We start from the raw sequence: 16,216 nt of genomic DNA, 5'->3' as shown, positions 1-16,216 counted from the left end.
AGGAGACGTGGTGGCCAGCGTGGAGTGAGGTGAGGGAGCATGGTGGTGGTGATGAGCTCAGAGTAGTGGAAGCGGTGGCGGGGGGGGCGGGGCACGGGTCATCTTTAAGTCTTGGCCTTTCGCTCTGAGGTGAGAAGTCATTAGAAGGTGCTGAGCTGAGAAATGGCAGGATCTGAGTTGTGCTTTGCAGAATCAATTACTCTGGCTGCTCTCTGGAGCAGAGTCGGGTGGGGGCAGAGGCAGGTGTCCAGGCAGAAGGCGAGTAGCCACCGGGCGAGGTGTCGGGTCTGCACACCAGTAGAAAGGTGTGTGTGTGGGGCGGCGGGGGGTGAGGCAAGAAGTAATCAGAGGCTAGGTGTATTCTGCAGGCAGACAGGATGGATTTGCCAGGGAGATGAATGTGGAGTGGGAGGGAGAGAAGAGAGGCAGCCAGGAGGACTCCAGGGTTCTGGCCTGAGCACCTGAACCATCAGAGTTGCCATTTTCTGAGGCAGGAAAGGCGGAGGGGAGAACACAACGGTACCCAATTCCGTTGCGACAAAGAGTGTCTGCAGACTCGCACTGAGTCCTCTCCCACAGCCTCTCAGCCCCATCACGCCACCGCGGTGGGCTTTTATTGGAGCCCGTGTGGTCCAGGCAGTTCCCAGTCACCCCACAGTAACCCTGTCACTGGCGCCGGCTTCATTCTTCATGCCCTGTGCTCAGTGCCTTCCTCCACGGCACCCGCATCCTCCTACCTTCCTCAGCCTTCCCGTCTCGAAGGGGGCATCTCCACCCTTCCAGGAGTGAGCACACGCCCTTTACCCCCCCCAACCTGGGGCAGAAAGCTTCAAGACAAGGGATAGAAAGGAGTACAGTTCTCCTCTTTTATCAAATGACTCTTCAGGAAGTCTGTGTTCCTAAATATTCCCAAGAGTTGCCCTGGCCAGACTCTTAGAGGGCCCTTGACAAAGCCCTCATTTGTGTTTTGTTTTTATCACCTGTAAAAGGGTGCTGTGCTGTGTCTGTGTAGACACACACAGACTAGGTGCTGTGTGTGTCACTTCTTGGTTATTTGCCCTGACGTGAGAACAGAGCCAGAACAGAACCGTAGGTAGCAGAGCCAAAGCAATGGCTAATGCCAGAGTCACTCACCCCTGTGACTTGACAGCGACCAGAGATAATGGAAAGGTGTGTGTGTTGTTTGGAATGATGAGGGGCACGAGATGCTTGATGAAACAACACAAAGCAAATTTTCTCTTGCCAACAACCTTGGCCAGGCCTGAGTCAAGGTTATACAGCCACAACTATCTTAAAGGATGTTTTCATCTCTAGCTTTTGTGAGCATCATCGTGTTTTCCAAAAGGAAACATATTTCACTTGACCTTAGTAGGACTTATTGCATCCTCTCTTCTCGAACTTTATTGCAGTATGTATGTGTGTGTGTGTGTGTGTGTGTGTGTGTGTGTGTGTGTGTAATAATTGTTTTTTTCACTTTCCCAGAGAGAAGATTGGCCCATGCACAAGCTGGAATGTTCTCCCATGGTTGTTTTGGGAGAAAACTGGAATCCCTCAGAGACTGTAAGGCTAACTGCACGGATTCTGGCCAAACAGGTGAGGAATTGGGATCACGTTCAAGTGTGTTTTATTTTTATTTTTCTTAAAGGTCAGAAAGGTGAGTGAGTGACCCATGTGATCATCTCTCGTTAAGTGTCCTTGGGACCCCATTTCCGGTCACATCCAAATGGATGGGGTTGGGAACAATGCTGCACGTGTGAGCTGGTTTGTTTGACCTGTGCAGCTAGGATGTCACTTACCCCAGGCCAGGAACATAGCCACAGTTACTAAATTCTGAGCTTTTTATGAGACAGGTTTACATAGAAAAATACGGCCTTTCAGGGCGTGAAAACCTGACTGACAATAATTAGAGCGTCCTAGGGAACCAGACCGGCCTTCGAAGCTTTGCACTGTTCCCATCTTTCCCCAGACACAGAGTGCACGCTGCTCCCCACTCCCTCCGCCCCCGTCCTGTGCTGGGTCCTGCGCCTCTCCTCCTCGCTATTCGCCCTGCCCTGGGGTAGAACAACCATCATGGCGTGTGCAAGGAGACGAGAAAGAAAAGGAGCAGAAAAGTAGAAATCGAGGCAAGGGGAGATGGGGGGAGGGTGGGGATGAAGACAGCCATCAACAGTTTCCTCCAAAGACGAAGCCGGGGCTGGCGGTCCTGACTCCCTCCAGTTTGCTCAGGCCTTATTGATTGCATGATAATGAGACGCCTGATCTTGACAGGACCAAACTAAAAGGAGGGGCGGAAAATGCCATAGGACTTGTCCTTGTGACACGATGAAATGGGCCACACGGAGCTTAGAAGGTGTCTGTCCACGGAGCTGCTTGCTAGTGATAAGCAGGGGGCAGGGCCTCGGTACTGTAACTCTTTTAAAGCTGAAATTTCACCTGCCTCTTCTTTCTGTCTTCCCCCGCCCCACCTCCCTCCGTTTAAAACTGTTTTTTCCTTCATCGAAACCAAATGTGATCATGACCAGCTCATATCTGTCCCCAGACCAAGTCAGGCTCCTCAGCATCGTAAACAGAAGGACATTTCTGACCTCTGAAGTCATGCTTCTGTTATGTTCAGCCTGGGTCAGGTGCTTGCAGACATGCGCCTTCGCTGGCATCAAGGCTGGCTTGTAGAGTGAGACCGAAAAATCAGAATGCTTTTTTGCTGGAGGAGGTTAACTTTTGGGTCCTTACTAAGTGTCATCTTTAAATATATGCCAAATACTTGGTCGGAAGGAAAGGGTGGGAGAAAATGGTGTGACTGGGTGAGGTGTCAGGGTAAGTAAGCCATCTGATTTGACCCATAAGCATCTTGGGAGGATTGGGTGACCAGTCTGCTGGTTCCCCCCCAGCCCCACCTCCTGACGTTATTGAAAGTGTGGTGGTTAAGAATTCAGAAGGAGCTGGTGCCCTTTCTGAATGAAGAGTTTTCCCAGGCAAAATGACTTCCTAATCTTATAGAAATGGATCCCGTGAATGGGAAGACTTCCGCTCTAAAAAAGAAACTATTGAAATGTTTTGGCACCAGGAGGGTAGTCTGAAAGCTATGATGAGTTTATACCAGTTTCATTCAACTTTTATTATAATTACTACTATGACTAATAGTCTATTAAATGACAAGTTACCTGGCCATCTTTTCATCCCTGTAGGACTTGATGATTAAAAAAAAACCAGACCATTTGTATTCTAGTCACTTGCAAAGGATTCGGGGAGACAGGCTACCCAACTACCAAGGGGAAGCGTAGCATGTTAACTAGGAAGGTGAGAGCGCCCGGCTGGACCACCTGTATACCCAAGTTGAATAGCCCGATTACAAAGACACGGCCTTGGGCCAGCTCTTGAGCTCGGCGTTTGAACTCTTGTCAACACCAAGTTTATTCATGTTCTCAAAGCCTGGCGGGTTTACTATTGTCAGCTCCTCTTGGGGTGTCTAGAACAAAGCCGGCAACACGTTTCAAGTGAATCTGGGCTCACGGATACAACCCAAAGTGTTCTTTTTAAAACATGGAATTTGAGATCATTTTAGCTTATGCTTAAAGAAAGTGCAAAATGGATGGGGGGTTTGATTTTGTTCCTTTTTAGAAGGAGAAATAATAAATGGGACGGTTCATCTGTAGACTCGGGCCTTTTAAGTCAGGGACCTAAAAAGTTGTTTTCTAGCCGCCGTTCTTTCCCATAACAAGCATTTTTGAGCCTACTGTGTGCATAGCATTATCAGGGTGTTAGGAACGTGGCAGATGCTTTTAAAAAGCTTTTCAAAAGCATCCTTTGGATTTGGATGTTTAGGCAAAAGCTCTCAGAGCCCAAATGGCAGACTCCTTGGCCAGCTCTCTTTACTTCATTCAGAACTATTGCCTTTTTCTTCATGTTGATGTACAAGTGAAAGCACTGTTTTTTGCACGAGGTGTTGAAATCTGTGTCTGTGTGATTTCTTCCCCAATTACTAGAAAATCCACCCAGAGAGAACACCTTCAGAGAAATTGTTAGCCGTGAAGGAGTTTGAATCACGTAAGTCTCCCTGTGACTGGCTGAGGAGTTATCTTACCCACACATTATCTGTGAATTAGACAGGATTGAGGAAAGGAAGAGATAGCTGGATTCTTAGTGGTGGGGGGGATTTTACAATTACCAGTTTTTATTTTGACTTGTGTGCTGTTTTGAAAAATGAATATAACTTTTTTTTCCTGAGTTGCTAGGACTGCTAGGAAATAATTAAGGGGAAGTAGGAACTTACAGGATGAATTGTTACATCCTACGCTATCTCCTGCTGGCTCTCCTGGCGTGCTGAGTAGTTTTTGGATCTTTGCTGAATTGCAGTCCTGTAAACAGCTGACATCCTTACTGAAAGGCATTAAATCAAGGGCTGTCCCCTTTCTCGATCATGACATAGACTCCAGGGCCACTCGGGGGGCCCTTGACTTGACCAAGCTAGTTATCGGTCATCGCCACTCATTCCTGACCTCGTTGCTAATGGTCAGTTGAAATTCCCTGTCCTGAGTGACTTCCAGTTGTCAGAGGAAGAGAAGAAAGAAATGGCACACTTTTCTCGCCCTAGGGTTTATCCGTTAGACCAAATGAGGAGGAGGAATATTTCCTGGGGGCTCCACGTATTTTCTTCTCCCGCTTCATGCCATTTACAGTACCAAAAGGATATAGCTAGAAATCCAGAGTTTTCTCCCAGCTGAATGACGGTTTATCCACAGATCTGGATAAATTAGACAATGAGAAGAAAGATTTGATTCAGAGTGACATTGCTGCTCTCCATCACTTTTACTCCAAGCACCTTGAGTTCCCTGACAACCATAGCCTGGTAGTTCTCTTCGCACAGGTAAGAATGCGAGCATCAAGTGACACGTAGTCTAACCTTTCCCCGCCTGAGTCCCTCTCCCCAGCACGTGGTCGGTGAAGATGAACGAAAGTAGAATGATGGCATCTGCCTGGCAACATGGTTCTTGAACTGTCGGGCCCTGTTTTGCATCACCTGGCTAAGTGTCCTTGAGCAGATCAGGGTGGCACCTAGGAAGTTGATGGTGGCACATAGGAAATTCACCCTACCTCTGCCTCCTGCTGCAGGAAGGGTTTATGAAAACAGAGGAGTTGCCAGTGCCTCAGTACCATGGCATACTGGAAGCTCTTTGAATAGAAAAGACCATTTGAGGTTCCTATATTAAATTTTACTCTTCTCTTAAACCTTCCCTTCTGACAGTAGTGGGCTCTTTTTGGTTGGTTGTTTTTGTTTTGTTTTGTTTTTTTCCTCCTACCAACACTGTATGGATAAATAGAGGCAAATGCAGACGGCCCCAGGAAGGACAGTCACCACAGAGAGGGGCCCAAGTGGGTCTACGTACAGGAAGTCTTTCCTGATGGTTGCTAAGAAATCCTATTTAGAGGAGCCTAGGTTTACTAAAATCAGATACGATAAAAAAAAAAAAATTAGAGAGGCTTCTAGACAAGAGCAACTGAAAGGTGCTAAGGCTGATTGCCAAATCAGCCATTTGGAAAGGCCGAGGCTCCGTTGGGCACGGCTAGGACACGAGAAGACAGTGCAGCCGGCACCCTTTGGCTGAACGCAGTCTGGCTGCATCAGTCTTCTGTTACTGTGAGGGTGGCTTTCCCTGGCATGACTTACCAGATCGGATTTCTCTCCCTAACGTACCCTTGCGTTTTCCCCTCCAAGCTGAACGTGTAGTTGAAGGTGACCTTCCCAGAAAGAGAGATACTGGAATACTGCTCTGTGGGCACAAGTAGTTACATTCCCCTGCCAGAGCCTTCAGTGCCTAGATGGTTAAAAGAGCTTGGGTAGATACTTACACATTTTCATCTTAGGACAGAGTAAGCATCGCCTATATACCCCTTGACCCACTAATTCCATTTTTAGGGATCTAGCCTAAGGAAGTAATCAGAGATTATGGACAGAAATTGACATGCAAATTGTCTATTGCGTGGTTCTTTTTAAAACCAAAAAAAAAAAAAAAAAATGAGAAGTAAAAAAAAGAGAAAAAGAAAAGGAAGTACATATTATAAATGGTCAGCTGTAGGAGTTTGGTAAATAAATTTTGGCTTAGCCTTACGATGGAAGGTTACGTAGCCTTTATAAATTACATTTCAAAGAATATCTGAAGATGTGAAAAACATTGATGATAAAACATTAAGTGTAAGAGCAGGGGAATGTGTAATATGAAAATTTACTTATGTAAAAAAAAGTTGAAATGGAAGTTCACTGTTGGTTATCTCCTGAGTTGTGGAAAATTTTTGGTTTTTTGTTGGATGATTTTTCTGGATTTTCTACAATGAGCATGGATAACTTAAGAAAATACTAAAAAGGAGAAAAGATGAAAAGCACCCATAGTTCTCCCACTTTAAAACTTGCACATATCAAGAAAGAAGTGAGTCATCACCACTTCATTCACCTACTTCAACCCCTCTGCGAGAAACACAGTTTGATGAGTTCCTTGATAGACTTTATGTGGATATATTTCTATTGTGTGACTGTCATAATCAGAAAAAAATGCTGTTCTCGGTAAAAGAAGAAATGGGTTCAAGTTATGAGTGTTAATAGACATAATGAAAAACCTTCCTGATTTCATTATATGATCCTGGGATTATTACAGCATATTTCCCTAAGCATCCTAAGACAGTGGATTTGGGTGACAGTACAAAGTTGGGGAATTGACTTCCCTTACATTTTTTAAAAAGCTAGATACATGACTTCTTTTCTGGATTAGATGAGGCATGGTTCTGTGAGAAAGCAAGAGAGATGAAATAAATATAGGTATCTTTTCGCTGCTAGCTGTGGAAAAAATAACTTTTTTCCAACACAGTAATGCATGCTGATGGGACTTCTCAATGTTGACATAGTAGATATGGGACCATAGTTACCAAAAGTCAAGGCACTTGGTGTCACAAGCAGAAATATATTTGTGCTGAAAATGACTCAGAGTCCTTGAAATTTGGACTGACTCAGAAAATCCTGGAGATAGATACAGATATATATATATATATACACACACATGCACACACACACATATATAACTATAGGTAATTAATTCCTTGAAAGACTTTATACTTATCAAATCATAATATCCACTCTGAGATTGTGTGTGTACACATAGGTGCACATACACGCACACATACATATCTTTTTTCCATATATAAATTTGAAAAGGGCCATCCAGGACCCTCAAAGACAACTTTAAAGCAAAACTGAAAAGTGCTGTTCCAGCCCCATACCGCCTTCTGGTCCTGCCTTTCAGCCCTCAGCTGCATGTCTGCTGTTCCAGCCTCTGAGCCCTTTCCTCTCTCTGGTTCGTGGGAGGGTGTTGTGGGTTAACTCGTGGCCCAGCAGCAGCTGGCAGCAGAAGGTGACTGCACTCCTTCGGCAGCGCCGAGGTGCATTTTAATCACCGGGAACATATGCATGGTTGGGAAATGTATTTTTGGTGTGCAGCCTACATCTAGTCTAAATGCTGATTATGAGAATAGCTTCAGGAAGGCACTTAACGCCTGATTTGACTTGAAAAAACGGACGATGGCCTATGCATCTTTCTTAACAGGCAAATTCACTTTTCTTCCCTAGGGATATTTCAGAAGGGAGGGAAAGCTAGCAGGCAAATTGCTATGCAAGTTGGCTTAAACACCATTACCACCTCCCAGAAAGGAACAGTGATGGCACTTGTGCTCACAGGAGCCGTTCTTTGCAATGAAGAAACACACTGTCTCCTCCACAGTGAGAGGAGGGCGGCAGAGGGAATAAAGCCGACCAGTGGTCGTGCACCACTGAAGCCTGAAAGCATTTGGAGTCATAGACAGTCCAGCTGAGAACCTCGAAGAGGAAGAGATTACGAAGCAAAGGGGCAAGTCTCCTTCCCCGACCTCCCAAAGCTAGTCAAGAGCTGTCGGTCCCTAGATCAGTGGTAAAATTGCTAAATTCTCTCATTCATTCTTCCACTTTGCAGACGTTTGTTGTCATCCTGTGGGTACCAGCCACTGCTGAGGCATGTTAGTATCCAGTCTGAGACTGGGTATAGAGCATTCAGTTCCTGGTACGGTGCGGGACGCATAGTTCATGCTCCAGTAAATTGTGTTGAATGAATGAAGGTGCTGACTTCCTCTTAACATAATGTTGGTTGATGGTCACTGATTAATGACATGATAGTTGGTTAATGTCCTGATGACAGAATAGGTTAGAGTACCTGAAGCTGGCACAAAAAATAGTATGCTAAGTCTTCTACATAAAAATGCCCAACACCTCAGCATTTCAAAAACTGTATATTGTTCTCCTAACCTACAGTCATCTCTTTTTATGTTGAAAATTGTAAATACTGATTGTAAATGCGTTGAATTGTAAAGACTGCAAGTCAAACCCATCAGAGCCTTTACTTCTCTATGTGCCAAGATTTCCAAGCCCTTGACACTGGCCCTTCAATTTTAAGTAAAATTGAAACATTAAGAATCAGAGATCAGAACAATTTTAGAAGAAGCATGGTACAGTGAAAAGAAACACTTGTGTCTCTGATGGCTTTGCTATCAGAATGTCTAGTTTGAATTTTGACTCCTGTTCTGCCACTTGCTACTTATATGGCCTTGAACAAGTCACTTAATCATTGACTTCCCTGAACCTCAGTTTCCCCATCTGTAAAATGGGTTATGCCAGAGTAGTAGTATGGATTTATGAGAGGGTAAATATGCAGCACCCAGCCCAGTGCCTAGCCCAGAGTAAGTGCTTGGTGGGTGCTAGTTTTAAAAAGCCCATCCATTGGCCTGAAATGCGCCAGTGTGGTGTGTCTGGTAGGAAGGAGCCTGGCTGCAGCTCAGGGGCTGAAATCATTCAGCACGCAGGCTTCACGGACAACCTCATAGCTGTGGGGGAGGGCAGGGCTCTCAGCCTTTGCCACTGGCTTTGGGTGAGTCACTGCCCCTCTCTGACCTTATTTTCATCATCTGAAAAGTAAAGCGACCGAGTCCCCTTCCAGTTGTGAAGTTTTAGATCCAAATGAAAAACACCCACCGAATTAACTGTCTCCCAGGAGCCTGGGTGTTCCTGGAGAGCACGGATTTTGGCCCGTTCTTCCTTCTCTGCACAGTTGCCCAACATATAAGGGTTCCTCAGTGGATGTCTGTGGAAAGAGTGAGTTTATGAAACAGCCTGAAATTGGGGAAGTATCGTCCTTATTTTCAGCCTATGAGCTCTAAATTAGACTTCTAGGATGTTGAGAGCTGCCCTTAGTGATTTTCAATGTAATACTTCTTTTCAAAGGTGAACAAGTGGCCCAGTAGTTGATGTGGCTGAGGCATGAAGGAACATTCTCAGTCCCAAGTAACTTCAGGGCCTTGGTCCCCCTGCCTCTCAAGGGGGTGGACAGCAGTTGGATTGGCTATGTAAAGGCTATTTGCCGCCTCACCTTATGAGCTAGGTACCAGGTTAAGTGACTCCTTTTTTTAATGGAGGAGAACCGAGGGCAGAGGGACACAGTGATGGGCTTAAGATCCCACACCGGGTCTGTGGCATAATTAGGATTAGAGTGCAGATGTCCCGACTCCCATGCAGGTCTGCAGACTTCAGTCCTTGGAGCCTTAGTGGTTTGTTGTGCTCTTGGGCTACCATGGGCAGGTGGGCAGGTGGGCTAGACTAAGGGTGCTTCAGCCCTGACAGTTCTGCTTATATTTGTTTACACATGAGACTGATCTGTAAGCTGTGTTTGAACATAAGATATCTTGGCCAAAAGAAAGGTTTTCAAATCACTGAATCAAACATCTTCCTAGTTAATTTGTTAAAGGTCAAAATTAAAGAAATGATTTCTATCTGGCGAGAAGCTTTAGCTCATTTTTTAAATTCTTCTGTCTCCCCCTCCTTTCTCACTACAGGTTAACTGTAATGGCTTCACAATTGAAGATGAAGAACTTTCTCATTTGGGATCAGCAGTATTTCCTGAGTAGGCTGAGTGTGACTTCATTTTTGTCTTTTTACTTATTTATCACTAATTTTTTTTTTTTTTTTTTTTTGCGGTACGCGGGCCTCTCACTGTTGTGGCCTCTCCCGTTGCGGAGCACAGGCTCCGGACGCGCAGGCTCAGCGGCCATGGCTCACGGGCGCAGCCGCTCCGCGGCATGTGGGATCTTCCCAGACCGGGGCACGAACCCATGTCCCCTGCATCGGCAGGCGGACTCTCAACCACTTGCGCCACCAGGGAAGCCCAAGTCCCCTTTTTAATTATGCCGGATTTCAAACTATTTCCCCTGCATTTAAGGATCTGAAGGTAGTAGTTAAGACAACGGTTGCTCGGTACGTCCTGCTAGGTAGAGAGTTGTTATTAAAGAATATTTTAGAGTGTGCATAGAAGGAACAGCCCAGGCCCTGCTGAGAAATTTGCTTTTTGCATATCTGTGGTTCTGGGAATCTTTGGGTTTCTTGCACTCAAAGGAAAACATTAATAGCCAAGAATTGGCTGTAGACTTATGTAGAGACTATGTAAGCTTCTTGTCCATCTGTCCTTTTTGAAAAATACCAGTATAGAAACAGCACATTTTGGAGGGAGGATATGCTAAAGTAGTGAACTAGGGAAAAATTTCAGAGAACTGTAGGATTTTTCTTTATGTTAGGAATACTCAAGTAATTCAAGAAAGGCCAGCCAGTTGAGCAATGGAGATCATTATAGCTCTGATTGTAATGGACTGCCAAGCATGGCTTTGCCGTTATCTATTTGATGGACAGGATAGTCTCCTGTCCATAGATGCGTCAGTCCCCTGACATCAAGCCTTGGCTTCACAGATGGAGCAAAGGAGCCCTTCCTGCATCCCCTGTCCTGAGTTCTTCCACCCTGTAGATTAGTTTCATTTAAAGTGATGTTGCTTGATATAAACTACAGGAGCCTCTGCCTCTAGGTTGAAGCAATTGCAGGAAACCCTTAACACCCATGCTTTGGCCATGGATGGCACGTGAGCCCTACATGTCTGTCTGTTGCTGCCCAGCTCTGTGCATCGTACGGGTCTGAAGGACAGAGAAAAATCTGTTCAGGTCCATGTCCCCTGATCAGCTGTCACAGGCTTTCTTGAACCAGAGAAACAAAAAGTTTATTTCCGTAGTATTACTGTTTCTGTGGCCAAAATGGTGTTATCTGCAGTTTGAATTCTGATGGTGAGGAAAGAAGTGGTTTGGGGAAAGGTTCCTTGGGACCTTTGCCCTTGGGAAAAGGAAGGAGAAAAAGAAGAGAAAGGTGATTAGACCCTCTTTAGAAGGCTCATCCTGACATCTTCAGCCCTGAAATGAGCTCTGGAATGTCTGCTCTTGGTATGTGAAAGATCAAAAGCAAGGCTAAGAGTGGTGGTGCTTAAGGTTTCACCCTGTCCAGCAGTTGCCAAGAGAACGGCGGTACCAAGAGCATGAGTTGTGATACGTGTCCTGCCTTTGGGCAGCTCCCCCGCCTTCATGAGGAAGATCGCCAGGAGTCTGTCTTGAAATGAGTTACTTAGTACTTTTGCAAAATGGTTCTAGAAACCTGCTCTTCCACTAAGAACAACTTCTGGTGCCTTTCTTTATCCGATTTCCTAGTGCCTGATTCTCTGTGCATGACTTGCCGGGAAGCAGGGTGGAGGTGACCCTCCCCACGGACAAGACAGGGAAGCCGCCGCATGGCCCTGCCCATGGCAGCCACCCCCTTCACCCAGACCTCTAGCAGCCGCTCCCCTGGTACACGACGATCCGGGGGCAACTCCTCTGCATCAGGCTCTCCAACCCGCTTGCTTTTGTGTGTTTGTGGAGCAAACAGGAGAAGGGGTTTTGGTCACTGAGGGTCAGACGAGTCACACCGGCCACCAGAGCCATGATGCACAGGGATGTGAGTGCCCATCTGAGCCCCAGTTTGGATCCAGGCAGTTTTAATTGGAGGGAAAAAATCCCTTTGGCAGAAATCATATCAGCATTGTGATTTCCAAGGCAGCATTTTCAGAGATCCAGCACTTTTCCCCTGTAGTTTAGAAATTTCTGTTCTCAGAACTTTGACCTTGATATAATCAGAAAGCTCAAAGCCCTCGCATAGGCGACTCTCTCTGTCCTCACCGTCCCTGCAAAGCAGACCGCAAGCAGCCGGAGCAGCAATGTCCCAATTTTCCAGATGAGGAAATTGAGGTGCAGAGACTCAGACGGGCTCCTCCAGGTCTCTCAGGGAATCACACACCCTCACTCAGGAAGCCGGTATCTCCCGCGGTGGCGATTTCTCAACATCTAAAGACAGCATGTTAGAAGTCATCCTCTGATATAAAAAGCTGCCTGGCAGTGACAGCCCATTTGTCTTGTACAGTGTCCAGTGGAGGAGCTGTTCACTGTAGGTGTTGAGTTTTGAGTCCTGCATTTAACAGGAAGGAATTTGTTGTTGTTGCTGTCTTTATCGTTGTTGGGGGGGGTGGCGGTTGGGAGTTTGTTTTTGGCTTAGAAATCACCGTTTTGAATTGCAGATCTCACTTTTCAGTATTGTTCAAATTTAAGATGTTAGATATTGTCGTAAATGCATGCACAACAACCTCTTAGACTCTGATGGCCAGCTATTAGATTTTTTTTAATGTCCTACAAAGATCCAGTTTCTGTAACTTAGCAAGTAAGTGGCCAAGGAGTTACCTGAACAGTCCGTCTGCCTTCCTGAGAACATTGGGTTTTCTCTTCTGATTGACAGTGTTGCACTGATGAATCATAGTTGTTGCCCCAATGTCATTGTGACCTACAAGGGGACCCTGGCAGAAGTCAGAGCTGTACAGGAAATCCACCCGGGAGAGGAGGTGAGTGCGTGGCTGAGGGCAGCCGTGGTGGTGAGTACCATCCTCAGTCCCTCCAGGGTTCAGGATCAGACCTGTGGCTTGATCCAAACTTTCAGCTTCCATTTGGCGCTCGCCATGTCCATCTGTGGCCAAAAAAAGAAACCAGGGAAGAATAGATTCGAGTAAGGTTCCTCACAGAGATTTATAGAAAATTGAGACTGCCAAAATGGCCAAAATGCAATCTTAGAGTCTGTGTATTCCCATTTCCAAATAATTGGGTTTGAGTTTATTTTTGATTCGTGAATTTTGGCCTGTTCCCCCCCGGCCCGCAAAGAGAAAAGCAACCCAGCAGTAGCTAACAAGTTACAACTCCAAATGACATCAACGGTTCACGTCGTATCAGTTCCACATCTGAACTTGGGAGGGTTCACTTTCTAGGAATGGAATGCAGATGGCCGGGTATACACACTGATGGGACAGGTAGAGGCAGTCTGTGGCCAAGGGCCACCATTAGCTTCCCTCCCTAACTTAGGGATATGGAGCGAATCTGGTCAGTGATTCCCTCTCCTTTCCTGTGCTGTGGGTCCATAACTACCATGTCAGGTGCCTTGAGAACGCTGGCCAGGCCTTGCCAGATGTATGCTATACTTTCTTAAAGTAAATCTTAATATCCCTAGCAAGACACATGAATTTTTAGGGCATGTAATCACCCACTTTAGATACATTTCAGTTTAAGTAATCTCTAATGCTATTTTTTAAGTCGCATGTCTGGATATTTCGAATTTTTTAAATATCATGATTAGTGTAGGAAATGATAGGGGCCTCGGTTTCTCTGGACATTGTTAACTAACCCACAGCTAAACTGGGAGCCCCACGCCCCAGGTACAGATCAGACTTTCCACCCTTTGTGGAGTTCGTCCTGAGGAAGGCATCTTGTTTTGAGTCGGTATCCTGGTTTCCGAGTGCCTTGTGGAGGCTGCCCGGTGCCTCTTCTGTTAAAACAGGCGATTGCAGTCCGTAGGAACCTAAGTCACCAGGACCCATGCTTGGGGCTGCCTGGAGCAGTTTGTCACCTGGACTGGCTGCGTCTGGGCCGCGAGCGGCCTTTGTCGCCATCTTCTGGGCCCTTCTGTCTGTTGCACCATGTGCCCGTCAGTCATCTCAAAGAGCTGAGGCAGGCTCTGGCCACTGGGGCAGGGCAAGGCTCGCTCCTGTTGTTTTGCCCTCCTGCTGTCACAGGTCAGACATGCAATCTCCTCCTTTTGGGCCAGTCACTGTTTTGGGGGTTACCTGCTCTACCAAGGGGAAAAAGCCACTCCCTGAGGTGTCAGATGAGCCACAGGGTCTCTGTTACTGCCTGTTGCACTGGGGAGAGCTCAGGGCACCTGCAAGCACCTGGCCTGTGTGGGTCCCCCACCCTCGCCTGCCTGCCAGTGCCCGAGGTTACTGGCACAGTGACGGCTTTGGGACCTCCATCTGTTCAGTCAGACGTTTGCCTGATGGTGTGGGACGAGCAGCGAGTGCCATCCCAGTGAGTAGATAATGGACAGTTAAATGCCGGCCTCCTCCGTATGCTACAAGTCTGTTATAGAGCCCGTTAGAAAAAACGCAAGGACGGGAGAACTTGATGAGCCCAAAGGTAGGACTTTTCCAAGTTCTCTGGCCCGGCTGGGTAAGGCAGCAGCTTGCTGGTGGCCTAGGAGCTGCATCCTCCCTGTGCTGGCCTCTCCCGGCCTGCTGAGCCGAGCTTCCTGCTCCATTGCCAGCTGATGGCAGGATAAAGGGAAACATACCATGTGTGTGTCCATGTCCCCCGTGCACCTACCCAGCAGTGCATCTGGCTGTCCCGGGTTGTGAGATCAAAGAGGCTAAACAAAGACCAGGAAGAGAGAGGGCAGGGCCAAGCCCAAGGATGAGTAGACTCTGCCCATCGTGGCCTTTGCTTCTATACACAAGACAAGGGCATCTACTGCTGGGCCAGATTCACGGCTTGCTCTCGGGGGAGGAAGGAAACGGGATGCTTTCAACCTTCCAAATTACCGTGTTAGTGATTCCTTGATTCTGTAGGAGATGGGTAGAGAAGCCCTTTCTTTTCACCACAAGGAGGTGAACAACACTAGCGGGTGCTCAGTTTAAGGAATTCAGTGTGTTAAGGTAAAAGACTATCCTGAGCTCTGGCCCTCCTGTCCCTGCAAGGTCAGCATCAGGAACGTTTGCAGAGCGACAGGCAGGATAAGGCGTGAGTTGGCCTGTAGCAATCTGCAGCATCAACTTTTTGGACCCCCTTAGGTTTTTACCAGCTACATTGACCTCCTGTACCCAACAGAAGATAGGAATGACCGGTTAAGAGATTCTTATTTCTTCACCTGTGAGTGCCAGGAGTGCACCACCAAAGACAAGGTAAACTCCCCGACCCAGCACAAGTGCTGACTGTGCTCTCTCTCTCAGGGCCTCTGTGCCAAACGAGCGCCCCTGTCTGACTTGGGGCGTCTCCTCCTGTCGTATTTTTGAGGCTTTAAACCCGCCTTACTAGCATTAGCCCAGGGGAATCCGGTTAGACCAGATCTTTGTTCAAACCTGATTCTCGCAGCTGATTAAAACATTTCCATCACATTGTTCAGATAAGAGAAGGATTTGCCAAATTGCTATGTCTTGAAAAGAAATGGCTGCTCAAAAGAGAGGGAAGGGAAAAAGCACATGAGAAAGAAACATTTTCAAGCTTTCCCACCTATTCAGCAGAATCTGAAGAATTTTTTCTGGCATTGCGCAAATTATTTTGTCAATGGCACCCCTCCTTATTCTATTCTCTTGATTTCACAGATGTCTGAACACACACATCTGCCCACAGCAAACATATTCTCGGTGTCTTGCCTAGATAAGGAGGGTCTAGAAAATTAATATTTTTGTTTTTTTGTAAGAAAGTAATGAGTATTGAACTTCTCTTAGATCCCCTGCCTGATTCCCTTTCATTCTTTTGTAACTTTAGAATGGGTAAGCCTTACCTCTGCATGGGAAAACGTGCTATTTGAGAGGTTTCCCCATCAGTATGGTTTCCGTGGGAAGTAACCTGTGGACATTTTCCTCAGGATAAGGCCAAGGTGGAAATCCGGAAGCTCAATGATCCCCCAAAGGCAGAAGCCATCCGTGACATGGTCAGATATGCACGCAATGTCATTGAGGAGTTCCGGCGGGCCAAGCACTACAAATATATCCTTTACGACCAACCCTCCTTTACAGGGGGTGTTGGGGAGTTGGGCACGGGGAACGGGAGAAGAATGGGTTTCAGATCCTGAATATTGGAGGAAGGATGTGTCCTGGTAAATGTTTAAAGACTTACTGGCCATGCATCACTTGGAGGCAACTACATCAGCATTTCATGATGTTGACCTTATCTGTTTCTCCTCCTTTGACCAGTTTGCTCAGGAGCGCATCC

At 46.6% G+C, this 16,216-nt stretch overlaps 1 protein-coding gene across 1 annotated transcript in view; it reads left to right on the top strand.

Moving 5' to 3' along the window:
- Window positions 1-16,216, top strand: part of SMYD2 (SET and MYND domain containing 2) — a 49,148-nt gene that overhangs the window by 27,638 nt on the left and 5,294 nt on the right. The window contains exons 3-9 of the mRNA XM_081254727.1: window positions 1,483-1,593; window positions 3,984-4,044; window positions 4,740-4,864; window positions 9,901-9,968; window positions 12,702-12,804; window positions 15,073-15,183; window positions 15,870-15,990. Of these exons, the coding sequence (XP_081110853.1) occupies window positions 1,483-1,593; window positions 3,984-4,044; window positions 4,740-4,864; window positions 9,901-9,968; window positions 12,702-12,804; window positions 15,073-15,183; window positions 15,870-15,990 (700 nt within the window). The remainder of the gene's footprint in view (window positions 1-1,482; window positions 1,594-3,983; window positions 4,045-4,739; window positions 4,865-9,900; window positions 9,969-12,701; window positions 12,805-15,072; window positions 15,184-15,869; window positions 15,991-16,216) is intronic.

Source organism: Mesoplodon bidens, assembly GCF_964165515.1.
Source record: "Mesoplodon bidens genome assembly, chromosome: 2".
Lineage (NCBI taxonomy): Eukaryota > Metazoa > Chordata > Mammalia > Artiodactyla > Ziphiidae > Mesoplodon > Mesoplodon bidens.
Note: the sequence above shows the minus strand (reverse complement) of the source record. Positions and strands in the feature narration are given on the sequence as shown.